This window comes from Ramularia collo-cygni (genome assembly GCF_900074925.1).
Source record: "Ramularia collo-cygni strain URUG2 genome assembly, contig: RCC_scaffold06, whole genome shotgun sequence".
NCBI classification, from domain to species: Eukaryota; Fungi; Ascomycota; class Dothideomycetes; order Mycosphaerellales; family Mycosphaerellaceae; genus Ramularia; species Ramularia collo-cygni.
Window position 1 is genome coordinate 1,462,623 of NW_019716260.1, and position 23,525 is coordinate 1,486,147.

The 23,525-nt window shown below is 52.6% G+C and overlaps 12 protein-coding genes; 6 read left to right on the plus strand and 6 right to left on the minus strand.

Annotated features, from left to right (window-relative positions):
• Positions 1 to 289: 289 nt before the first annotated feature.
• Positions 290 to 1,804, plus strand: RCC_04927 (related to P.glauca late embryogenesis abundant protein and YBR177c and YPL095c; the record flags this gene model as incomplete). XM_023770203.1 has 3 exons in its annotated part: positions 290 to 1,033; positions 1,103 to 1,597; positions 1,652 to 1,804. The coding sequence occupies 3 exons, from the start codon at positions 290 to 292 to the stop codon at positions 1,802 to 1,804; spliced, it is 1,392 nt and encodes a 463-aa protein (XP_023625971.1).
• A 167-nt stretch (positions 1,805 to 1,971) lies between these two features.
• Positions 1,972 to 2,565, minus strand: RCC_04928 (related to 60S ribosomal subunit assembly/export protein LOC1; the record flags this gene model as incomplete). Its single annotated transcript, XM_023770204.1, has 1 exon — positions 1,972 to 2,565. The coding sequence occupies one exon, from the start codon at positions 2,563 to 2,565 to the stop codon at positions 1,972 to 1,974; it is 594 nt and encodes a 197-aa protein (XP_023625972.1).
• Positions 2,566 to 2,779: 214 nt separating this feature from the next.
• RCC_04929 (uncharacterized protein) lies at positions 2,780 to 5,707 on the plus strand (the record flags this gene model as incomplete). The annotated part of the gene is made up of 1 exon (XM_023770205.1): positions 2,780 to 5,707. The coding sequence occupies one exon, from the start codon at positions 2,780 to 2,782 to the stop codon at positions 5,705 to 5,707; it is 2,928 nt and encodes a 975-aa protein (XP_023625973.1).
• Positions 5,708 to 6,464: 757 nt separating this feature from the next.
• RCC_04930 (uncharacterized protein) lies at positions 6,465 to 7,487 on the minus strand (the record flags this gene model as incomplete). The annotated part of the gene is made up of 1 exon (XM_023770206.1): positions 6,465 to 7,487. One exon carries the CDS (start codon positions 7,485 to 7,487, stop codon positions 6,465 to 6,467), a length of 1,023 nt encoding a protein of 340 aa, XP_023625974.1.
• Positions 7,488 to 8,042: 555 nt separating this feature from the next.
• Positions 8,043 to 9,446, minus strand: RCC_04931 (uncharacterized protein; the record flags this gene model as incomplete). XM_023770207.1 has 2 exons in its annotated part: positions 8,043 to 8,829; positions 8,878 to 9,446. The coding sequence occupies 2 exons, from the start codon at positions 9,444 to 9,446 to the stop codon at positions 8,043 to 8,045; spliced, it is 1,356 nt and encodes a 451-aa protein (XP_023625975.1).
• Positions 9,447 to 10,962: 1,516 nt separating this feature from the next.
• Positions 10,963 to 12,464, minus strand: RCC_04932 (related to SPN1 Protein is Spt6-interacting putative elongation factor; the record flags this gene model as incomplete). XM_023770208.1 has 2 exons in its annotated part: positions 10,963 to 11,783; positions 11,840 to 12,464. The coding sequence occupies 2 exons, from the start codon at positions 12,462 to 12,464 to the stop codon at positions 10,963 to 10,965; spliced, it is 1,446 nt and encodes a 481-aa protein (XP_023625976.1).
• Positions 12,465 to 12,728: 264 nt separating this feature from the next.
• On the plus strand, positions 12,729 to 13,232 carry RCC_04933 (probable Vacuolar protein sorting 55 superfamily; the record flags this gene model as incomplete). XM_023770209.1 has 3 exons in its annotated part: positions 12,729 to 12,764; positions 12,825 to 13,038; positions 13,099 to 13,232. The coding sequence occupies 3 exons, from the start codon at positions 12,729 to 12,731 to the stop codon at positions 13,230 to 13,232; spliced, it is 384 nt and encodes a 127-aa protein (XP_023625977.1).
• A 589-nt stretch (positions 13,233 to 13,821) lies between these two features.
• Positions 13,822 to 15,388, minus strand: RCC_04934 (uncharacterized protein; the record flags this gene model as incomplete). XM_023770210.1 has 2 exons in its annotated part: positions 13,822 to 14,799; positions 14,852 to 15,388. 2 exons carry the CDS (start codon positions 15,386 to 15,388, stop codon positions 13,822 to 13,824), a joined length of 1,515 nt encoding a protein of 504 aa, XP_023625978.1.
• Positions 15,389 to 16,043: 655 nt separating this feature from the next.
• Positions 16,044 to 16,854, plus strand: RCC_04935 (probable methyltransferase; the record flags this gene model as incomplete). XM_023770211.1 has 3 exons in its annotated part: positions 16,044 to 16,154; positions 16,206 to 16,330; positions 16,395 to 16,854. The coding sequence occupies 3 exons, from the start codon at positions 16,044 to 16,046 to the stop codon at positions 16,852 to 16,854; spliced, it is 696 nt and encodes a 231-aa protein (XP_023625979.1).
• A 1,537-nt stretch (positions 16,855 to 18,391) lies between these two features.
• RCC_04936 (uncharacterized protein) lies at positions 18,392 to 18,979 on the plus strand (the record flags this gene model as incomplete). The annotated part of the gene is made up of 1 exon (XM_023770212.1): positions 18,392 to 18,979. One exon carries the CDS (start codon positions 18,392 to 18,394, stop codon positions 18,977 to 18,979), a length of 588 nt encoding a protein of 195 aa, XP_023625980.1.
• A 1,264-nt stretch (positions 18,980 to 20,243) lies between these two features.
• On the plus strand, positions 20,244 to 21,097 carry RCC_04937 (uncharacterized protein; the record flags this gene model as incomplete). XM_023770213.1 has 5 exons in its annotated part: positions 20,244 to 20,379; positions 20,445 to 20,499; positions 20,622 to 20,818; positions 20,873 to 21,006; positions 21,065 to 21,097. 5 exons carry the CDS (start codon positions 20,244 to 20,246, stop codon positions 21,095 to 21,097), a joined length of 555 nt encoding a protein of 184 aa, XP_023625981.1.
• A 548-nt stretch (positions 21,098 to 21,645) lies between these two features.
• Positions 21,646 to 23,478, minus strand: RCC_04938 (probable lactose permease; the record flags this gene model as incomplete). XM_023770214.1 has 5 exons in its annotated part: positions 21,646 to 22,274; positions 22,334 to 22,578; positions 22,635 to 22,754; positions 22,807 to 23,246; positions 23,311 to 23,478. The coding sequence occupies 5 exons, from the start codon at positions 23,476 to 23,478 to the stop codon at positions 21,646 to 21,648; spliced, it is 1,602 nt and encodes a 533-aa protein (XP_023625982.1).
• Positions 23,479 to 23,525: the final 47 nt, after the last annotated feature.

The following is a 23,525-nucleotide window of genomic DNA, read 5'->3' on the forward strand; positions in this document are numbered from 1 at the left end:
CTTGGCCAGGGACCCGTCCAAGGTGTTTCTTGGACCTCTCCAAAGCTCGGTGACGATGGCGCCGATCTATTGCGGCTTCACTTCACTACTTCCGATCGGGGCTTTCAATGGCACAATTAGAAAAGCTTCTCCCTCCTTTCCCTCTGCTGCCTGTCACATGTTTCTCTCACACGCACTACCCAACACCGAGGTTGAGACCTTGTTGCAGCACTGACATCCTACTAATCTCGTCCTGCACATTTTGGTCCGGCCGTAGTTTTCACATATATCCACCTGTCTTCTCACCATAATGGCCTTCTCATGGTATCCTGGATCGTGTTCCATTACATACACCCACTCGGAAAACCCACTAACCCTCCAGACCAAGAATGGACCGAAGCGTRCTCTGCCTGAGATGTGCAAAGACGTAATCCCACCTTGCAATCTCAATCCTTTCGTCTCGGGCGGGCACATGCAGACTGTGTGGACGTCATTGAAGTACGAAGGCCYGCCAATCCACTACAAGCGTCGAGTATTCGAATCCGAGGACGAGGATTTTGCAGGCCACTTTACCGTCGATTTCGTGACGGCAACTCCTCCATCGGCTGGAAAATCCGAGGTAGACGGTGGCCCCGAAGATCAAGGCCTGAGAGAGGACCCCGTGGGTGTTGGCCACCATTCCCTTCCGCCTCGGACGACCTACTTCACCGATAAGGAGTTTGAGGCTCTACCATCCGAAGATACGAAGCCACTATTAATCACTCTTCATGGCCTGAGCGGCGGATCTTACGAGACGTATCTCAGACATGTTCTTGAGCCTCTCGTCAAAGAGACTCCAGAAGGCGAGAAGGCTGGTGGTATCTCGGGTGGCGAATGGGAAGCACTCGTGGTCAACAGCCGTGGGTGTGCAGGCTCAAAGATCACGACCAGCATCCTGTACAACGCTCGGGYCACCTGGGATATACGGCAGACAGTGAAGTGGGCGAGGAAGACCTGGCCGAACAGGCCTCTGTTCGGAATTGGGTTCAGCCTTGGTGCTAACATCATAACCAACGTTCGTAATGTTGAAAACCCGATACAATCTAAACAAGTTCTATCTGCTGAGACCTTGTTGTTTATCTAGTACATTGGCGAGGAAGGTTCTGACTGCCTTTTGTCCGCAGCTGTGGTTGTGAGTAGCCCATGGAAGCTCGAAGTCAGCAACACCGCCCTGCAGCGCACCTGGATTGGCCGTGAGATCTACAGTAAGACCATGGGCAAACACATGCTCGCTCTGTTTGAGACGCACCACGAACAGGTCACAAAGAACAAGTTGATCACTTGGGAGGGTATACATGGACTCAAATATCTGCAGGATTTCGACCGTTACGTCCAGTGCAGGACCTGGGGTTATGCTACAGAGGGGCAATATTATAGAGATGCCAGCAGTGCTGACAGCGTATTGAACGTCCGCATTCCCATGCTGGTGATCCATGCTGCAGACGATCCCATCGCTTTTAACGAAGCAGTGCCGTACGAGGAGTTCAAACAGACCCCGTACGTCGTAGCTTGCACCACCAGCGGCGGCGGACACCTGGGCTGGTTCGAATTGGGTGGTGGTAGATGGAATGTCAAACCGGTAAGAAGAGTCCATATGTCGTCCACCGTATGTTATCTGGCTGATTGGTCGTAGGCTGCTGGGTTCCTGAATGCCATGGCACGTGATGTCGATTTCAGTCAGGTTGAAGCGCCTGTTGAGACAAAGACTTTCCACGGGGGGCTCGAGTCGCCGTTCAAGATAGATCCGATGCGGAGGAGAGCGTATCGTCCGAGCGTTGAAACATGAGGGGATGCGTCTCCAGCGTCCTGTCGATAGATAAAATGTAGAACGTCGGCGGAGGTGTCCATCCATGACACTTCGTAGCGTCCGGATAGATAAAAATCGAGGAGATGGGTCTCCAGCGTCCTCTAGACAGACAAAATGCGGACTACTAGATCAGACGGCAACACGCCTCATCCGAAACTGACACGCTTCCGCAATTTCGCCTTTTTCGAGGCACCTCCGTCTTGTGGATCCTCTTTTGGCTTCTTCACTTCGCTGTCTGATCTCCTCCGCTTCTTGCTGTCATCTTTGATGTTCTGCTTCCTGTCCTCCAGGCTCTCCTTCTTACTCTGCGTCCGCTTCTCTGCCTCAATCCTCCGTGCCTCACGCACCTCTTCCATCTGTCGGGCACGCATCATCTTGCTCTCGATATTACCCTCCTTCTCCGCCATGACCATGGCAAGGATCATGTTCATGCTTTCCTTGTCGTCGACGAAATTTTTGCCCTTTTTGGCATTTGGTGGCTTCGACACGCCAGCAGGAACAATTCCATTCAGTTTGGGGACCTTGAGCTCCTTCTCTGTATACCGCATGTGTGGTGGTTTCTTCTTCTTGCCATCCGAAGTTTTGGGCTTGTGCTGGACGGGTGTGGGCTTGGGACCGCTGGGCTTCTTCGATTTTGATGGAGGACCTGATTTCGATACGCCGCCGGGCTTCGACCCGGATTTTGAGGATGGCTTCTTGTTTGACGCCTTTGCACCGCCTGATTTTCCTGGGGGTCCCATGGCTGCGATATTTTCCTTGCTGATCGAAGGATTGTCTGCGGGCTGGAGACGACCGCTACAGTAGAAGTTTTTGTGGGCTACCCGCTGAAAGTTCGACGCTAATTGTAGAACGCGTGCACGGTCAGCGGCCGCGCGACTGCTCTCAAGTACGACTTCACGCGAAGAGCGGCGAGGCAGGAACGGGGCCAAATGGTTCGTGCTTACCATTAACAACATGCCTTATGGATGGGATAATTACTACCCGCCGCAAGGTAATAATTATGCCTTGCCACCCCACCTGTACCAGCAACAGCAGAATGGGCAGCAACCGCCGTATACAAGAAATCAACCGGTAGCCGGGCAGCAACAGCAGCAGCATCAGCATCAGCATCAAAGTCAAAACGGATACTTGCAGTCCAATGTGCAATACTCCACACCATACGACCAAAATCAGCCGACGTTCTATCAATCTCCATCGCCGCCAGTCCAATACCAGCAACAGCCGTATCAATCGCCGTCGACACCTCAAAACCGCTTCCCTCCATCAGTTCAGTATTCCCCGGATCCTTTGCAAAACTGGCAAAACCCACCACAATCGCACCGGCAAGCTCCGCAGCTGCACCAAGGATATCAACAGCAGCAGCCACAGCAACGCCGGCCATCTGCTCATGTACCCCAGAACTTACATCCGCAGCTTGCTAGGCAACCCTTGCCCAACTCGGACTGGCCGCAGTTCGCAGCAACGCATACTAACGCAGCATCCATGGTGAACAACTCTCGTCTTCCGGCCCAGCAGCAAGCGCAGCGCCAACCACAACGTACTCCATCCCAGCCAAGGCCGGCATCGTCGGGAGCATCAAGGCCCGCACCGCAAGACCACCGTCAACGCCCGYAGCAACTGTCTTTGCATGCTGCTACCGTGAACCCACATGACGTGCAGCGTAGAGTAGCCCAGGTCCAGATTCCACCACAAAGGGTGCCTCAAAGAACGGACGAATATTCAATGGCGCCAACTCCGAAGCGAAGGAGATCCAACGAGGGTCATGTTGTTCCTGTTGACCATCCATCCGTAGCRAGACCGCAACCATCCCGGCCAGCGAGTGTGCAGCGGCCAAAGGCAGCTTTGCCGGTATCTTCACCACTCACCGAGTTAGCGTCGTCTCAAATTCCACCCACGTCTGCGAATCTGAATACCATCGACAATCAAGCCGCTTTGCTAGGTCTTTCGGATGAGTACATCAGTGCAGCATACAGTATGAGTGCGGCTTTGTCGACTGCCGAAGTTGACGAAGAACAACTCGATCTTTATCACAGTCTTCTCGCGACTGGAATGGCTTGTCTGGAAACTGTTCTCAAGCACTATCGCATATCTGACGCTCGGAGGGAAGCTCGCGTACGGCTGAGATTGGCAAGCCTGTTTTTTGAGGAGACTGACAACGATCTCGAGGCAGAAGAATGCCTCAGCAAGGGTATCACTTCTTGCGAGCGGTTCCGCCTGCCCGATCTCAAGTACGCCATGCAGCATCTGCTTGCCAGAGTATGGTTCAAGGGCGGCAAGACGAAAGCCGCCATGAAGGCTGTTGAAAAACTCGTGGTGGAAGCAGAAAAGCTGAATTCAACCCATTGGGTGTATGCCTTTCGCTTCTTGCGAGTGTCATTCGGCTTGCAGGTTCCAAGCAGCCCCGGCGAGACTGCGATTCTGGCGAAGCATCTCAGCGCGGTAACCGATACCGCCACTCGTCACCACAACATTTCAGTGCAGATCGTGGCGTCTACTCTGTCGGCCATCATCAACCTACGATCGCGGTCGCCAGACAGCGTCGACTTGGCACAGAGGGATCTCGCTGCTGCAAGGACACACCAACTATCACCGGAGATGAATAAGCTTCCTCAGATCAGAGCGCTGCTAGATTGTCTGAATCTTGCTTGTAGCCTGGGGCAAGTTCATCCTGAGCAGGCGGCTGCCAAAATGCAGGTGATGCATAGCAATCTCGACACGGCATCGCGTGACGCAGCTTGGAGGAATGAGCACAACTGGAGTATGCCACTGGGGCAAGCGTCGCCCGACATCGAGGCAGATTCATACGGCATATTTAGAGTGCTAGGTAATGGAGAATGTGCTCTCAACTTTACGTGGTTGAATCAGACACAGGTCTATGCCACGGGTTTCCTTTTGAGCGGTCTCGCCGCCATGCACCACAATGCGACAAATGAACTCAAGGCTGAGCAGTTCCTCAGCGAAGGTGTGAAGCTGAGCAAGCAGTCAACCCCACCGACGCGGCAATCTGTGATATCTGCTTCTACGCAGGCGAGTCAGCAGTCATCGATGCTGATCACCATGCGGCTATACCTTGTCTTTGCCTTTTGCGGGCGATCAGCATGGGACAGTGGGTTGWACGGCATTGCCGCCATCCGAAGGGACATTGCCAACTGGGGAACGACACCGGATGAGGCGACTACAACTCTCCTTACCTATCTGGAAGCAGTGTGCAAGCATGGTTTGGGAGAGCTCGCCACTGCTCTCCAGCTGTATCGCGCTCCTGAACTGTCTTTCGACTCGGCGGTCGATTGGAGATCACCCACCAGTAATGTGAACTCACTCAAGGTACTTGCAGGCCTCAACAGCATTCTCGTGATGCGTACGTCGCGAGAGACCGCCGAGGCAGCGGACCGACTGCTTGCTCAACTCGAGCCACATTGCACGACTCATACCAATAGCAACGGGAACGAGTACGGCAGCAAAGCCATGGAGGCAGCCTTCAACATCCTCAAAGCGACATCATCACAACAGATATCCGTAGACGGCATGATCATCAAGACGAAGCAATACCTGCAATCCGCAGTCCACGGAGCCAAGATCACACTCAACAACCAACTTCTCTGCGTCGTGATGAATATCATGACCAACTTGTTCTTCACCAACATTGTCGGCGAACAGGCGGAAAAGTCAGCAAAGGCTGGCCGATCTCTCGCGAAAAAGTCTAAAGATAAGCTCTGGACTGCTGTAGCGGACCGCATGTATGCTGATACCCTTGTGCGATGCGGAAAAGCCGATGATGCTCAGCAAGTGCGGAACGAAGGAGAGCAGACCATGCAGCAGCTTCCGACTGCTATCAAAGCTGCCTTTCAGGCACGCGATGTCAAGATGAGTGGGATGAATTGAGAGATGGAAATGGCCGTCAGATAAACGTGTTTGGAATTACTTTAGAAGTTGTAGACTTCGTGTCGCTCAACGAGGAGCCTGGACCCTGCTGTTATGATAATGAACWTTATAATTTGAAGAACCTATAACTACTGCTAATGACAAAGATGCTAATGAGACCCATGCAAAAACTCTCTCTGTACGCCGTATGCCCATCATGCTATTGCAATCCTCCGCGCCAGCATGGTCGACGCTCGAGAATCCGGAGACGTCGAGTTGTCATGGCCATGCCACAAGGCTGCGTAAGATCTGCTGCGTGAACAAAAACATTTGTATTGCTCGTCCAAAAATCACCCAAAAGTCTTCAGAATCGAATCTGCCTGCGTGACCCTCGCCATCTCCCACAGCGCCCTCTCCTTCGTAGTCCAGACCGCCAGACAACTAAGACGGGCTTCCAGGAGCCATTCCCAGACTCATGGGACGGTACCCTGGAGAGTCTGGCTCGAGGCATCTTGGCGAGTACGGACGATTTTGTGGCGAGAGCGAATCATACTGTAACCAGCTCGGGCAATACTGCGTTGAGATCTGGTTGTATATATCCTCGATATTGCCATGTAGAGCAGCTTGAAGAGGCGATAAAGGTGTATAACTCCAATTGTCAGGGTTGTTCTGTGGGCAGGCTGGCCTATCAGACGGCGAGGCTGCCGTCTTCTGCGGGCGAGTATGATGGCGTGTGCGGCGAATTTGGCCGTCTTTGTGTAGTGAGGACCAGGGCGTCTTACGCGTCGTAGTCTGGTGATAGCGAGCCATAGGGCGGAGAGGTGGGAGAGAACTCCGGGGTCATGCTGCGTGCACCGTTCTCGGCGTCRTATTCTGGGGATTGAGTGCCGTATGGTGGGGAGGTGGGAGAGAATTCTGGAGTCGGGCTGCGTGCACCGTTCTCGGCGTCGTAGTCTGGTGATAGCGAGCCATATGGCGGAGAGGTGGGAGAGAACTCCGGGGTCATGCTGCGTGAATCGTTGTCGGCGTCGTATTCTGGGGATTGGACGCCGTATGGTGGAGAKGTGGGAAAGAACTCCGGGGACATGCTGCGCGAACCGTTGTCGGCGTCGTATTCTGGAGATTGAGTGCCGTATGGCGGAGAGGTAGGAGAAAACCATGGCGTCATGCTGCGTGCACCGTTCTCCGCGTCGTAGTCTGGGGATTGGGTGCCGTATGGCGGAGATGTGGGATAGAACTCCGGGGACATGCTGCGTGGACCATGACCCGTGGGCGAGAAGGGAGTATAGCGCTCTGACGAGAGCGTGGCGGAGGAATCGTACTGTGGGCTCTGTGGTGGGCTTCCAGCGGATGTCTCGGATGTTGTTGCGGGAGGAGCAGTCAAGGCAAGGTGTAGACGTCTCTTTGCAATATTCGTCTCTTCGATCTGCCACGAGAGTTGAAGCTCAGAGTGGGCTAGTTGTTGGCGTAGAGACCGCTCGATGTTGGAGGAGTGTCTTGGTCTCTTCGCGCGGGTTTCGTGATATCTCTCGGAGAGACCGGAATGGTGCGCGCCTGGGGAGAGTTCGTTATAGTCGGAGAAGGGATCATCGGTGACACTCTCATGCTCGGACTCCAAGGCGCTGTGCTTGCGCTTCTGCTTCTTCTGCTGAGGTGCTGTTCTCTTCAGCTGGCTCAGCTCATTCTTGAGATCGTCCGCGACATTTTCTTGCTCGGCAAGGCGGCACTCGAGGTCGAATATGCGCGCGTTTGCATTCACCAGGAGCTTCTTGGCAACCTCTACATGTGTCGTGTTCGCCATGATTGAGTGTGTTGGTATGCTGAATGTTGAGTTGGTTGAAGTTGGAGAGGTAGTAGAGATTGTGGTTTAGTGAGAATTGGTTGTGCGGAGGTGGATGAGGACTGTAAGAAGTTCGGGGCGCAGCAATTGGAAAAAAATCATGAATAAAAGTGGGGCTGGAAAAAGTATGTGAATGGAAAGGGAACGCAGAACGTGGTCCAAAAAAAGCTTTTTGAAACCATGAACCACAAGGCGGTCACCAGACAGTAGATGCATGGCGTGAATGCGAATGAATGTGCGTAAGCACGTCACGAGATATATCTTAGAAAAACAGACAATCAGGGACTGTGGAAATGGAGTATAATGTTAAGCAAAAGCAATCGTGACATGAAGGGCAAACAGCGTCCTGGACGATGATCTGTTGCGGCGCCCAAAACATRGATCGAGCCAACTTAGCCTCGAAAGCATATACAAGCCATGCGCGCAACGAGGCTCCATCCTCTTAGAATCCTGGACTCCGCGACTTTCACTCACCTCAAGACCTGCTACAATCTCGCTTCCGTCGAAGTGTCGCCACTACTGAATGTCTAACCAAGTCCGGATCTCGAAGCCGGCCTCCTCCGGATATGTTCTGTCGTCCTTGTGCAGTGGTAGCAAGTATAGCTCCTCGCCATCCCAGGTAAAGCATGGCCTCTTCTCCTGCACGCAGCCACGGCAAGCGTACTTGCCCTCACATCCCTCCCGCCAAATCACCTTTCCATTGCTGATTTTCAGCAACTTCGTAGTGACGCAAGGCGGTTTAGCTCCGTACTTGGCCAGAGCAGAGACCGTGTATTTGCTCTCGAGGTCGTAACGCCATTCCTCGCCACAAGCCTGCTCCCAGGCCTCGTGCTGATTTTGAATCCGTTCCCATAGCTCGGGGCAGACATCGGAAAGATCTTTCTTGGAATCGAGGTACATCTTATCACCATCTTCGTCGTACATGAGGATGGCCTTGAAGTCGCAGGTTTGCTTCACGTGCTCGATCTCCCTATCTCTCACGAGAGTCTTGGATTGCTTGCGCGCTAATCGGCCGCCGGAGTCATCCATGTCGATTTCCAGATCATCATAGTCGCCATCTTCGTCCTCGAGATCGAATCGCTTGCGCTTGCGTTGCTTGGTGCGAAGTCTAGGCTGGCGCGAAGTCTCTGAATGGCGTGGCTCGGTCATGTGTTTTCGAAGAGGATGATACGGCAGACTGGGAGCATCAGATGCGTGCGACCAAGTAGAGGAATGTCGGTAGGACGTTCGCTCCGCTGCTTGAGCGCTGGAAGTTTGCGGGCGGCGATTGGCCCCGATTCTCTCCTGCTTCACGCGTGTCGCTCTGCCATAGTCAGCTTTTGGATCGAAATGGTAGATGCTAGAAACCTACTCATCGATCACCTCTTCATCATCCTGGTCTACATCCGTGCGATTTTTGCCGGCTGCAGTAGCAGGAAACTGCCTCAACTTGGAATTCTCCTTCTTCTCCGCCTCAAACTGCTTTTGTATTCCCGCCGCGTACTGTTTGATCCTCTTCAGCTCAGCTTGAGATTTAGTCAATTCAGCCTCCAACGCTTCGACGGTGGCAGTGCGTTTGACTTCCTTCGCAAGGCAGTAATTGGCATCGCTAAGCACCGCGTCCCGCACCGCCACCTCCTGCTGCAGCTTCTCAACACTTTGCTTCCACTCGAGCTGCTCCTTGTTGTAGATGACGCATGTCTGGCTCAGTTGATTCTCCGCGGCGGAGGCAGCCTCCTTGGCTATGCGGAGCTCGTTTTGGAGGAGGGGATGAGGATCGCCCGGCATGGTTGACGTGGAGATGGCGGTCTGTAGACGTGCGTTGCAAGCCGCAAGAGCATCATCTCTCTGCGCCAACAGCGCCTGCAGCTCAAGGTTCTGTGCATTACTGTCGTTGAGCCGAGCGCGGAGACGATCGGTGAAATGGTGCTGCGATGCCATTGATGAGGCTGTCAAGGAGGCTATCGGCAGCTGGACAACTTGGTTGTTCTCAGATGTTTGTGGCCGCGGACGGAGAATGAAGAGAAGAGCGGCAGAAGTGGTTGTTGTGCGAGCTCGGGAAGAGGGATGAGTGATGGAAGAAGAAGAGGAAGAAGAAGGAGGAGGAGGAGAAGAAGAAGAAGATGGCATCGAGTGCGAGTGCTGGCTGGAAGTTGCAAGAATGCCGGCCGAATAGCTGATTCACAGGCCTTGAGCCGGTCCATTTCACTTGGGCGGGTTGGCTTGGAGAGCGGGATGATTGACGGTGGTGGAAGTCTCTGGAGCGTGCCCGTGCTGTTCTTTGACGGAGATGCCCTGCCCCGATGGATGCGTCCGATTTTGGTGAGGGCTCCTACCAGACACTCCGTAAATTTTGGGTGGTGCGTCGGGACATGCATGCATGAAGAGGTTGTCGGCGGAGAGCTTCGGCATGTGCGGATGTTCAAAGTGAAGCATCCTCCGTTCTGTGTCCAGATAGATAGCCAGGCCATCTCAGCAGAAGAAAGTCGCGAGCCCTCCCTCCGTGTGTCCACAAACATCAAAAGAGTGGCTCGAACCCTCACCCCATCCTCCTTCCACATATCGCCAAAAATAACAAGAGAAATACATTCAGCCGAAATGGCAAAAGAATATCAGGACCTTCATCTGGCCTGGGCTCGAACACTGTACATGTTCGAGCTGACAAACCTGATACTAGAAACCAGCACTACCCAGTWTGCTATTAAGGCAGCGTCCAAGAGATCATCGAGGTATTAAGGGTCTTTGCCCGCTGATTAAGATGACAGGATTTGAGAGTTCTTTTATAAGTAGGCGACAGGGCCGTGATGTCATTGCTTGCCATGGTGGTGATGTTTGACGGCTTTGCGGGTATTTGTCGTGAATCGTGTCGATGGGATGGAGGAGGAGAAGGAGGATGAGGAGGGTGGTGTTCCGCCAGGTGGACCGTTCATGGACTTGGCAACGACGTGCTCTCCCAAGCTCCTGTCGCGGAAATCATCCTTTGATATGTGACAGTCGGTTATGGACGTGGAGGTGCAGCGAGTGGGGAGGCATACAATGGGCATTGACCTGCTCTCGAGCACTCAGACCTCACGCAGACGATTGTGGTCTTTGCACCGGTAGCGAGCACCTGATCCTACAGTACTTGTGATCCTACAGTACTTGCATATCCGCCATGTCGATCGCGTGTGCATGGAGGCAAGGACTTCTACCGGCCGCTGTCCGATGCCGGATCACGATTGAAGGTTGGAGTCCAGCAAAGAAGGTCTTCAAAGTCAACGGGCCAAGGTCGCCAGGTAGCATCCGGGAGGGGGATGGGTTCAACACTCTGTATTGAAAATGAGTGTCTACTACTCGAGGCTACAATACTGGTACACGTTCGCAATGCTAACTCCTGCTTCACTCCTAAATGAAGGACCATTCGCAGCCAATCTCAACCAAGACGCAGGTTTCTCAGGACCAATCGTCTGCCAGAGCACTACCGCTTCTTTGCTCCGGTACTCCTCGCTGCGATCCGCTTGAAGGCGTCTGTGCCACCCGTTCCAAGGGTCCGACTGTTCACACCCATGCCATTGCTCATGTTGTTCACAGGCGCAATAGTGTACATGCCGACACCTCCCTCCGGTCTCGCACGGTTTGTCGGAGCAGGCGCGGCCAAGACCTTGCGTCGCTTCTCCGCGGCCTGTGCATGCTTGTCCACCTGACTTGCACCAGCAGTTCGTTGGCTTTGTGCGGCGAGCGTTGGATCATACGTCCTCGTCTCCACATGCATGTGCTTCCGGTTCTTGTTCTTGTTCAAAATGATCCGCATCCATTCCGCCACAAGTCGTTGTGCAATCTGCTTGATGGCGGGCTGTGGCTGGATGGACTTGGTGTAGAACAGAACGACCTTGCCTAGCTGAGAGGCTTTCAGTGCTTCTCGGCCAATGTTCAGCCGGGCTAGGATGGAGAACAGCTCGCGTTGAATCTGGTAGTTTGGCAGAGCTGCATCCTGATCTGCAGGTTCCAGCATCCAGCGGACACCCTCAAGGATGTTCACATCGGGATCGACAATCTGGGTTTGGATGGTGTTGCGGTTGAGGAGCTCCACGAGTGCGGGTAGGATCTTGAGTTTCTGAGTGGCCACGCCGCCAGAAGCGCGGGCCACAGCGTCTGCCTCACACGCTTTGCCGATGCGCTCGCGCATGGAAGCCAGCTCCTGGTCAGCTCGCTCTTCCATGTCCTGGGTGGCCTTGCGGCGAGAGATGCGGTGCGACTTGAGCGCCTCGTCCATCTTGCGGTCGAGTGCACGACGGCGGCCTAGAACATCATCATTAGTGGCTGGACCGTTCCCATACAGCTCGGTCTCAACTTACGCTCTTCAGGAGAGAGCATGCTCTCGTCTTCTGGTGTCCGCGCTCTCCGCACTCCACCACTCTTTCCTGCACGGCTCTCACCACCCTTGCTCTTCCGCATGCGCTTCCCATCCATTTCCACGCCGCCCTCAAAGTCATCCTCGTCTTCCCCACGCTTGCTCCTTTTCGGCTTCTCGCGTCTGTTGGCCTTCTTCTTCTTTTTCCGCTCGCGCTCGGCCTCTTCCTCGGCCGTCCGCTTCCGCTTGTGCACACCCAATAGGCCGACATTCGACTCGTCAACCTGTAGCGGCTTGTCGGGAATGTTGAGTGCGGAAGCATCAAAGTCCTCAAACTGCTGCTCATCCAATTCCTCCAGATCAGACTCCAAATCATCATCGTCGTCGTCCCGCTGCGCCGCGCCATCCACGTTCATGTCCACATCTGCATCCGCTTCGCCCTCTGCAGCGGGCGCCTCATCGTCTGCGCGCGTCTCCATATCCGCCATTGGGTCCGCCATGGGTGGTGTGCCAGCGTGATCTTCCTCTTCCGCGTCAGGGCGGAGCGTGTCGCCGGCGTCGTTGTTGCCCTGCGGCTCGTTGCCGTTGTCCAATGTAGGTGATCCAGCGGCTGGCTCGAGGTCCTCCATGGTACCGTTGGTGTGCAGGGTGTCGTGGCGTTTCGTGTGATTGTGTTCGACTAGTCAATGTTGTTGCTGAAACGAGGACGGAGTGCCGATGTCGCGATGAAGTTGTTGGTCATTGCCAGCTCCTTCTTCTTTCAGGTGACATCTGGCGACGGCCGTGCGCGACGAGCCGCCGCGCTAAGCTTCCACAGGTAGCTTCCAACTCCATCGTCCATCAGGCGTCACTTCTACTCAGCATTAGGCCGGACCAACCGCACAACTCCCATCATGGCTGGAATCAAAACGATCATATCGTTGTCCTTTGTACGGAGATACCGCGATGATATTTGACACCCTCCAGCAAGCTGATAAGATCCCAAACAGGTGCTCGCAATCGGCTTCCTACTCGTCATCCTCTCCTCGGCGCTCTTCGCAAACTACCTCCCACTACTCGTAGTGGCAACATATGTCTTCGCGCCGATCCCCAACTGGCTATGTGGCAAGGCGCAGAATAGCGATGATTTCATGGACAGCGGCAGCAACAGCATCGTAGAGCTGGGAAAGTTCATCACCGGATTTCTGGTGGTTATGGGAATTGGTGAGATGCGTACAGACCCGTTATGAGAGAGAGAGCTGGCATTCTGATATGATTTTCCAGCATTGCCCGTTGTTCTCGCGCATTGCGATTTGATCCAAACCCCGGCCATGGCGATGAGTATCGTGGGAGGACTTTTGATTTACGGAACCATCATCAGCTTCACCATGTTTTTCCGCGAGCAGGAGGAATTTTGACAACGAGCATAAGCCAGCGCTGCTTTCTATACCCTACGCTGGCCGGATGTACTTTTATGAAACGCAATGTCTTGGCAGGATTCATGATGTCGAACAACTGGTCTGTCAAAGTACGGTTCTCCTGAGAAGTGTGGCTCGAGGTGTGTAGATCAGCTGCTCGGATTCCGTTCTTCAGTACTGGATGTTCTGTTTTCTTGGGTACGATTAATTGCTCTGCGGCCTTTGGTCGACTATTCCCTCCCCCTCAACGCATCAAGGAACACTTCCGTTGAAGCCCAGCCTTTCTCAAGTCAAACCCAATGCGCGGAGGCAGTGAAAGACAATGAGAGTGCGGGAGCTTTTGACGTACGAATCGAGGATACACATAAGCGGAAGATCTTTCGCAGGATATGAAGTGCATGAGAGACTCGCTGTATCCGTCAACAAAGTGAATGTAAATATTGACGTCGCGAGAAAGCAGGAAACTGAAGTCTTCTTGCAAAGGTCTCGCGATGTATCTGGACCCCATGAGAAAGGAAACAGCGAGCAGAAGACTAAATTAAGGGGGTGAAAGAATCTCGGACAGATGTATATACACTGATCAGATGCACTACGGCACTTTGCTATATACCAAAACGTAAACATCTCTATCCTCCGGGTTCAAAAGATCCCTCGCATCGGACATTAGCGGCCCCAAAGACGTTTCGTTGACTCTGCAATACCGAGATCCCTGCTCCGGTAGGAATGTCAAAGGCCTGCACAAAACTGCCGCAGTGTAGTGACCATTTTGAGTGCTTCCGATGTGGTCCACGATTCCCCTGAGTTTGTATCTGATGTCGTTTCCCGATGCTGAGTATCTCGTAAGATCGAGCTGCTCCTGATATACGATGCGTTGACTATTCACTTCATCCTCGTCTTTGACACGGTTCAGCCGGACTACGAGTATCTCTGGGGCGTTTACTATAAGCTTTCTCCTCAGCTGGTCTGGGGCAACGTATCCATGCTGGAGGGCTCGTACACGGCAGGCCTCGCTGTCGCAACGATAAGGTTGACGGCTGTAGAATGGACTCATTTCGTAATCTTCGAGATAATCCTCTATCCTGCGGACCTCTTGCACTTCCAAAACATTGATGTCAAGCCCGAATGCGCTCACGGCGGGGGCCGGATGGTGCTCATTGCAATCTACACATGTCCAGCTCTCAATGTAGTCGACATCGAATACACTTGGAACAGTGAAATTGTTCGAGTTGACCTCGGCGTCTCGTATGGGAAGGTCAAGCGGGGTGTTTGGATCGGATCCAGTGATATCTCGCTCAATGTAACGGACGAAACTAGTTATGAGGTCGAATGGATCGGCTTGTAACCCGTTAATGATGTCCAAGTCTCCTTTGTAGGTGAAATTAATCTTGATCGCCTCGAAGAGCTCATCACTGCGGGTCACGAGTTCTACTGGATATCCTGTTCCGTTCCAATATGTCGTGAGCATGTACTGAAGAGCGCAAGTCAGGCACTCACGAGTCTCATATGGACAATCTTTATGAATGTTACCCATGAGATGATAGAACTCGGGAGTATGAAAGACACATTGCTGGAAAATTGATGAGTATCAAAGCCGAGTCACAATGTTCACAGAAACTTACTAAGATTGAATTCCGGTAGCAACGATTTTGACCACCTGGGAAGCCTCTAGGAAATTGCATCTTGGTGAACGGAAACTCCTTTCCAATTCGACCGATAGCAACACGATCTGGGATGACTCGGACATTGTTCCTCATGCCGTTCATTTTCCGTAGCGGTTTCTGAGCATACGCTCGCCTCGCAGCTTCGGAATTTCTAGCAATTCTCGCATTGCCCTCCGCCATCTTTGCGTCATTGGTGGCTGCCGCTCCTGCATTTTCTGCTGCTTTCCGCTCAGCTTCTTTGCGCTTTGCTTCTCCTCTGACCAACGCCAGTTGCTCCGCTTGTTTGGCAGCGGATTTCTGGGCTTCGAGGCGCTTGACGAGACCTCGTGCTTCGGCCAATGCTTGGTCGTCGTTTCTCCTCCATGGTTTGAAAACGCCGGATGGACTCGAACCCACAGCTGCCCGTGATCTGCTACGGTACCTTTGTTCGATCGCATCCCGCTGTACCTGGGACAAGTTGAAGTACTCTTCCAAATTCATGCCATTAAACGACATTGTTGCTGTGCGTTTGTCACGGAAGTGGCGTCGTCGGTGGTGGATCTTTGATTAATCAGGACAATGAGCTCAGAAACGTACAGCAGGTATCTGCTGGTCGTCTCAAAGACCCGAGACTCTATGAGTTGTCAAATGAGTAGAAGAGAAGAAGCAACAACGGGCGTGTGTTGCTGTTGTCGCTTTTCCACGGGATTGGCAAGATGCTTTTGGAAATGACGAGGTCAAGGAAATAGGAAAGATGTGAGACGACAGCCCGATTTCGATATGGGCACAGTACTTGTCCTCAAAGGTGACCGAATGCGGCCATTGATGTCCTTGTCCACCTTGTCCGCCGTGAGGAAGTCTTGTCCATTTCAGCATAGACACAAAAGATAGAAACATGGTCTGAAGCTGGAAAACAAAGCCGAGCGGATGGTCATGTAATTGTGGGTCAGTGGAGATGGCTCAGTGCAGTTTGAGTTGACCGATTGATGGATTGTTGATGTCGAGGGATGGGAGGGCGTGAATGCGCGAATGCGAGCGAGGGGAAGGGCATGTGCTGCTTAGGGTTRGGGTAGGGTTATGGTGAGTCAGCATTTGCCCGCTAAAGAATCCCGGGCTTCATCATCAGAAATCCATCCTCTTCCTTCCCTCTCTCATCTCACAAAAGTCTACAATGGAGTCAAAAGGAGAGGGCACAGAAAGACGTGGCGAGAGCTACGAAAGTGAGCATGTACACACCGTCTACGAGGAGATTGCCTCCCACTTCTCCTCGACTCGCTACAAAGTACGCACCTTACCAGCGCTTGCGCAGAACAGGCACTAACAAAGACCATAGCCTTGGCCGATCATAGAGCGCTTCATCAAAGACCTGCCCGCTGGCTCTGTAGGACTCGATGTGGGCTGCGGCAATGGCAAATATCTCGCCGTAAATTCCGATGTCTTCATCGTGGGTTCGGACCGGTGCGTACCCACCACATAGCAAGACGACAATAAGCATCTCAGTCGGCTGATGTGGGTAAGTCAGTTCCCATAATCTCGTCTCCATCGCCTCTCAGCATCAGCCACACGCCGTTGCTGTGGCCGATATCCTTGATCTGCCCCACCAGAATTCCGGATTTGATTTCGCAATTTCTATCGCAGTCGTTCACCATCTTTCCACAACGGAGAGGCGAATTGAAGCCGTGAAATCCATTCTTGAAACGTTGAAGTCAGGCGGCCAAGCCTTGGTATATGTCTGGGCATTGGAACAGGGCAGCAGTCGGCGAGGATGGAACGAAGGTGACGACCAAGACGTAATGGTGCCTTGGGTAATGCGTGGGAAGAAGACCAAAGGCGAGACCGCCCCACCTGAGGATAAGACGTTCCACCGATACTATCACCTTTACCGGAAAGGCGAGCTGGAAGACAACGTCCGGTCAGCAGGCGGTACGGTCCTCGATTCGGGTTACGAAAAGGACAACTGGTGGGCTATTGCCGGGCGCTGAAAGTCATGGGCCAGACAAGAGTCTCTTCGCAGGAAGTACGCTTCGGCTCAACTTGTTTCACATTGAACAGCAAGGCTATCGCCAGCAGCACTGGCCAGAGCAACGCGTTCACCCACCTCTTGAATCCCAACCATCTCGGCTGGCGTTCGTGCCCTTGGTTCTCTACATTCGTGTGGCACGAATCGCCTTGGCCTGGGGTCTCGAAAGACCGCAGTCATCAAATTCTTGGGTTCTCTTGATGTGGCTCCGTTGAAAGACCTTCGTCCGGGTAGACGCGATGCGCGAGTGCGATGCAAGGACGACACAGACCGAGGGAATCGAGCAAATAGTGCAATCCACGCTAGGCACTCCTTGATGCTGGAACGTGCGAGGCGTGCATTGGAACGTGGCATCGGAGGTGCACGTTTGGTGCACGTTGTCACCCTGACCGTGCATCAAGGATGCCAGGACCAATGTCGGAGGGTTTCCAAACAACATCCCACTCTGCTACGGCTGCATTTCAACGCATCTGTACGGAGATGGTCCAGTAAAGCTGTTAAACGTTGGAAACTCAAATTGTCCCTTGAGGTTTCCGGATTGGTCGACCCCACAGCCCTTTCCGTCATCCAATCCTTTCCCTCATCTCATCCGTCGCCCATCCTTCGTCCATATACCTAACAACCCATCAATTGGCCCATCAAAGTAGCGCGCGCCGCACTGACAGCTTCCCAGAACCAAGCACTTTTAAGCAAATCTCAACAGCTCCCGGCGAATCTTGTTGATCCTTTCATTCCGTTTTCCGGAGGATGATCATACTTCCTCCTGGCGTTCTAGAGAGACCTAGGGCAAGAAGAAAGTGATCCTGATGCTTGTGTTGCCTGCACAACGGCGCCTCACTGACATGTGGGAGTACGTAACGTTCAGAGCCGAAGCAGTTCGATCTGGTAATCTGATCCGAGCACCAACATGTGGGAGCGAGTGATCATGGCGAGTAGCGTGCGATCGCCACGTGAGCCACGTGCGCTCACCAAGCGTCCCGATCGCTCTGTGCCACTGGTGGATCCCCTCACGACTTCTTAAGTCTACTGCGCGATACAATCGCTGTGCGGCAACCATCTTTGATCATTCACTGACAACCATCGTCGGAGTTCATAAATCAGGGGCGAGTATGAAGGGAACAAACGAGCGAGTTCCATGCAAGGTACTGGTATGACGAGATAGCTCAGCCCTAAATGCCAATCCCAATCCTCATACAAATCCTCAGGATTGGCATGGATCGGTGATAGTGTGATAAGCAACGGGTTACTGTAGCTCCTGCTCCTGTTCCTGCGTGGGATAGTCAGCCAACACAATCCTGGAAATACCCGACAGGTCGCGCTGCGGTCATCAATGCCCTCGCCGGATTCGGCGCGCATCCTTCGATGCCACGCGCCAGACTGGAGGGAGTAACATACTTTGCTCCCTCGAATATATACAGCAATGTCCAAGCCATCGATATACAAGACAAAGGAACATCACAAGCCAGCTTTTCCACACACACACATCTACTACAACCAAGATGGAGCATCCAGACTTTGCTTTCAGCCCATACTCGTGGCCGCCTACCTCATCGACACAGTTCCCACTTGAATCCGTCTCGCCTCTTTCAATCGGCCTGCACGATGATGATCTCCACGCAGTCCTCACAAACCTCGATCTGGCACACTCGAACATCTATCAAAACACCTACACAAGTCATCCCGGAGCAATGCCAATCTCTCCCACGTTCCAACCTAGATCGTGCCCAGCCACATGGCAACCTTTGCCTCGTGGCGATAGCCTTCCAGACTATCCAAAAATCAAACGTAGCCGAGCAAAATCAGACATGTGTCGTCGACACCCATCAAAATCACTCTCGGACAGATCGGAGGACTCCAGTCAAGACAGCCGGCCACGATGCTTCGAACATGGATGTAACGGGAGGTCGTTCTCAAATATGGACAACTATAAGCGTCACATGCGGGAGCAGCGGAGTCAGACCAGTATTCAATGTCCCTTTTGCAACAAGGAATTCAGCCGCAAGAGTAATATGGACACACACGTGGCCAAGAAGAGGTGCAAAGTGGTGAATACTTGGTTATCTGAGACGGATTGGAGTACGGTTTGATGGCATTGTTTATGTTAGACGGATAGGTGGTCGACGGACGTTCTCTATGTATTGATATTATGAAGTTATGACCATTGAGCTCGAAAGAGCTCCTCACCTTTGTATATACATGTATGATGCATCAATATAATAATGCACAAATATCTCGATAATGAATGTCTCTCGTCGTACACGAGCCCTGCTCTGGGCACTCGGTAGTCCGCCCACCATATCGAAGCTCAAAGCTTGTGTGAAAAATATCAATCTCGTCCGCACGTGGGCAATCTCGACCACTAAGGATTCCTGACCACTAAGGTTTCCTGCCCTATGCGCACCATTCGAATCCTCTTGCGMACGAGCACTGTGCCAAAACGTCGACTAACGGGTCGATCATTCCTCACATTATAGAGTTTTGTTTGCGCGATTTACATCATCGGCAGTCGGATGCAGGATGCAGTAGTGTAGCATTCATGGTTGGTACCTGAAAGCAGTTAAGCGTTGCACCAAGGAGGATCGTCGGGGAAAGCTTGGACAAAGCTAAGCCCGTATTGGCGAGTTAGATGACAAGGAACAACTTTGATCCGAAGTAGTGTGTGTGGAGACGATTCGACAAATGCCATACGCCGCACGCGCGATCGGTAGAATGATGAAACATGCGGCTTTTGAAAGCATGTTGGCACGTGGTGGAACGTGTGGCATTGAACCCAATCATGTAGTATTCAACTTTCTAGTGGAGGGATGGGGACAGCTGCCCTGGATGCAACGTTCGTGATGCTCATAGAGCACGAAACTCATACGTAGTGAGATCTCATTGCAAGACTTGTAAGACCCAGAAGCAGCCGTGTGGTATGTGGATATCCGGCGAAGAAACCTTCATAGCTCAGCGTGATGATTTCAAAGTGTTCCAATCGACAGCCTAAGAGGCTCACTGCACTATTACAACTTCAATGGCTTCCGAACGATGCTAGATTGACGAACGACATGCTACCAATAGCATTGCTTGCCACGCGTCTCCAATCGAAGGCGGGAACAGATGTGTGGGGCGAGGAAACACGGCGAAGGAAGAAAAGGAAGGATAGAGAAGGATGGCCATCGAGGTGCCTCGTTGACACAACGTGCAAGACGATGACGATAATGACATGTCCTAGCTGACGCTCTCTTTGACATATAAACAGCGTGAGCCACCCATCATTCAACTCATCATCCAGCCTTCACTCCATACAATCAGCAACAGCAATCCAACCTTCTTACCAACCAACCACCCAAACCAACCAACACCATCAAAATGCAGTTCACCACCGTCGTCATCGCTGCGTTCGCGGCCATTGCCTACGCCTCCCCCGCCGAGGTTCGCTCCACCCGTGAGCCCGGCCAGGTGGATTTGAAGCTCCCAGATGGCTGCACCAAGACCAACCTCGCCAGTACGTTCCAGAAATAAAAGTATCTCTATCACTCTTAGCGTTGTGGCTAACTATAGTCCGTACAGAGTGCGTCGGTCACCTCGCAGCCGCCTCTGCTTCCTGCGGTGCCGCTGCCGGAGAGTAAGTTACCAAGAATCCATCCATCCATCGCCCCCTACATGCATACCACTATCCTCACTTAGACTTCCACAACTCATTCTCCGGCTCCCTACATGCATTCARGTATTAACGTTCCAACCCAGAGCCGGTCTTAACCCAGTCGCCGATCTCGCCTGCGTGGGCTCCGCCTCAGGCGCCGCCGCCAACTTCGATGAGTGCAAGTCTTGCATCCCAAAGAAGACCGCGGCCAAGGAGGACATCGTAGTGAAGCGTGACACTCGTGAGCCAGGAATGGTGGATATCACACTCCCACCTGGCTGCTCCAAGCACAACCTTGAGAGTGAGTAACTTTTAAAAGTGCTCGGTGATACCAGAATGCTGATATGAGCGACAGAATGTGTCCTTCACTTGGCTTCCACCGGCGGCTCTTGTGCTGCCGCTGCCGCAGAAGCAGGTGTCAACCCTGTCGCTGATATCGCCTGTGTTGCTTCCGCTAGCAGCACTGCTGCCAACTTCGACGAGTGCAAGGTGAGTTCTGAGACCTTTTGAACCTTTTTTTCGAAATTCTTGAGCTGACGCTTCGCAGTCTTGCATTCCTAAGAAGACCCTCGCCAACTAGACAATGAATTGGCATTCATGACGCACCAATGAGAGGAAGAGAAAGGAGACGGAGAGAGAAAGAGGAGAGGAGAGAGAGAATGGTGAGGGATAGAGATAGATAGCAAGTGTACCTCAGTAGTTGAGCTATACGCTGGACCCCAGTTTCCTGGGATTAGATGAATTTCAACTTTGAACCCCTTTTATTTCACTTTGTGCCAATTGTTCAATACATTATCTCTGCTCTTTAGCAGGACAGTTGTCTGGATGCTCGTTCGTTTCTTTTCTACGCTCCTTCAGCATCCTTGCATCAGCGATGTCTCAGGTCCATTCAAGGATCCAACTATATCAACATCTGGGCAGCACATTTGCGCACACGATCGGATCTACAAATTGGATTCGTCGTGAAACTTCACGCGAACTTCACATAATCACTCTCGAGACTAGTATGTACTGCTCTCCAATTCCAGCGCTTTGGACGGGCATGACGAATGTAGGCTGGGGAAAGAACTGATTGTAAGCCAGCTGGCTGAATTGAGATTCAATCATGAGTGCATTACATTACATCCATCAATCCATCTGCACGACATTACCGTGCTCATCCATCCCCACTGTCCTCTTCCGTGTCGACGCCTTGCGAGGGTTCTTCGACTCAAAGATCTCCGAGAGTTCCTCCAGCGTCCTGCCTTTTGTCTCAACGAAGAAGAAGTAGATCAATACCAATTCCACGCAGATCCATCCGATGAACACCAGGTAGAGCTTCCAGCCAATCTTCTCAATTCCAACGCTGATACCGTAGGTGTTGACAACCATGGCGACGTTGAGGAAGAGGAAGTTCAAGCCGCTTCCCTTGGCACGAGTTCGGTTCTCGAGACACTCGACGGCGTATAGTGTTTGGAGCGGAGTCCAACCCCACGCAAAGCAGATGCCGAACAGATAGATGGAGACGATGGTTCCATACGAGAGATCGCGGTTGGACTCTGACGCTGCTGTGAAGGCTGTCAAGAGGCAGTACGAGACCAGACCGCCTGCAAGACCTGCCATCAACATGACTCTCCGTCCCAGCTTGTCGAGCAGTGTGGCACCGTACATGCCGCCCAGCATCGAGAAGATCGGGTTAAWGGCATTGATGAGGAGCTGTGTGGAAGTGTCCGTGATGCCAGCATTGGCTACCATCTGTGGCATAAAGTAGCTGACGACTGTCGAAGAGTTAGCGAAATTTGCGGAGAGATTCGGAGCTTATCACGCTTCAACCTACCATTGTTGCCAGACCATTGGCCAAAAAACGCCATTGCGATGACCATGTAGATACGGTATCGCGCTGCTGGCGTGTTTCCAAGCTCCCTGAAGTCCCACCAGGGGTTGTCGTTTCGTGTGACAGACATGTCGGCCTCAATCTCGTGGAGCTGGAGCGTGACAAGAGGTGAGTTCTCGTCGCCCTCTCCGTGGTACTTGGCCATGACTGCAATAGCCTCCTCTCGGCGGTCCTTCATCAATAGCCATCTAAAGGTCGTAAAGTTAATATAGTCCTGAAGCCTTTGACCCTCAACTTTGCATACCTGGGACTTTCCGGGAAGAACAAAATGAAACACATGACAACGGCTGGCATAGCACACTGAACTGCCGTTGGTGTTCGCCATGCCCAAGAGGATCCAGGGAAGTGCAACTCAGTTCCGTAGCTATAAACTGTGTCAGCACAAGCGAGCGCAGCAAACCAGATACGATACATACGTGGTCCATCCGGCGAGAATGTTGCCCAACCACCAGAAGTTGTTGTAGAATCCGGCCATTGTGCCTCTGTACGCCGGGTGTGCAAGCTCCACTGTGTACGCAGGACCGGCTGCCGATGCGATCGCTGCACCAAAGCCAAGGACGAATCTACCCGCAATGAAATGACCCGTGGTGTTTGAAGTAGTCTGTACTGCAGTTCCAACGATCACGAGGAAGCAACCCACAAAGATGCACTTCCTTCTCCCATAGCCGTCGGCGAAGAACCCGCAGAATGGAAAGGCAGCTATCTGCCCTAGATTGTAGATGATGAAGATGATTCCCGCAGAGCTTCCAGCTCCGGTCAGACCGAATGTTTTCTGGTACGCGTCCATAGCATTAATAGCACCCATGAGAGACGAATCGAATCCGTTCATGGTGGACACAAGATAGCCAATACCCATCTACAAGCGAGGCAGCCGTTAGATTTGTAGGGTGATGAGCGAAGCTGTAATGAATGGTGCTTACTATCATGTAGAGTTTGATCATGCTCTTGCTCCAAAGAGACGGCTTCTGCTGTTCAATGGCCTGCGTCAATGCCACCGAGGCGACGTTTGCCTCCTGAACCACGGATCCTTTCGACATGTCATTGTAGTCGACATGGTGCGTCTCGTCCTTCTCGTTGGAATAGTCCATGGCGAACTAAGATTAGATGTCGAACGAGGAAAGTGGGTATTGCGACT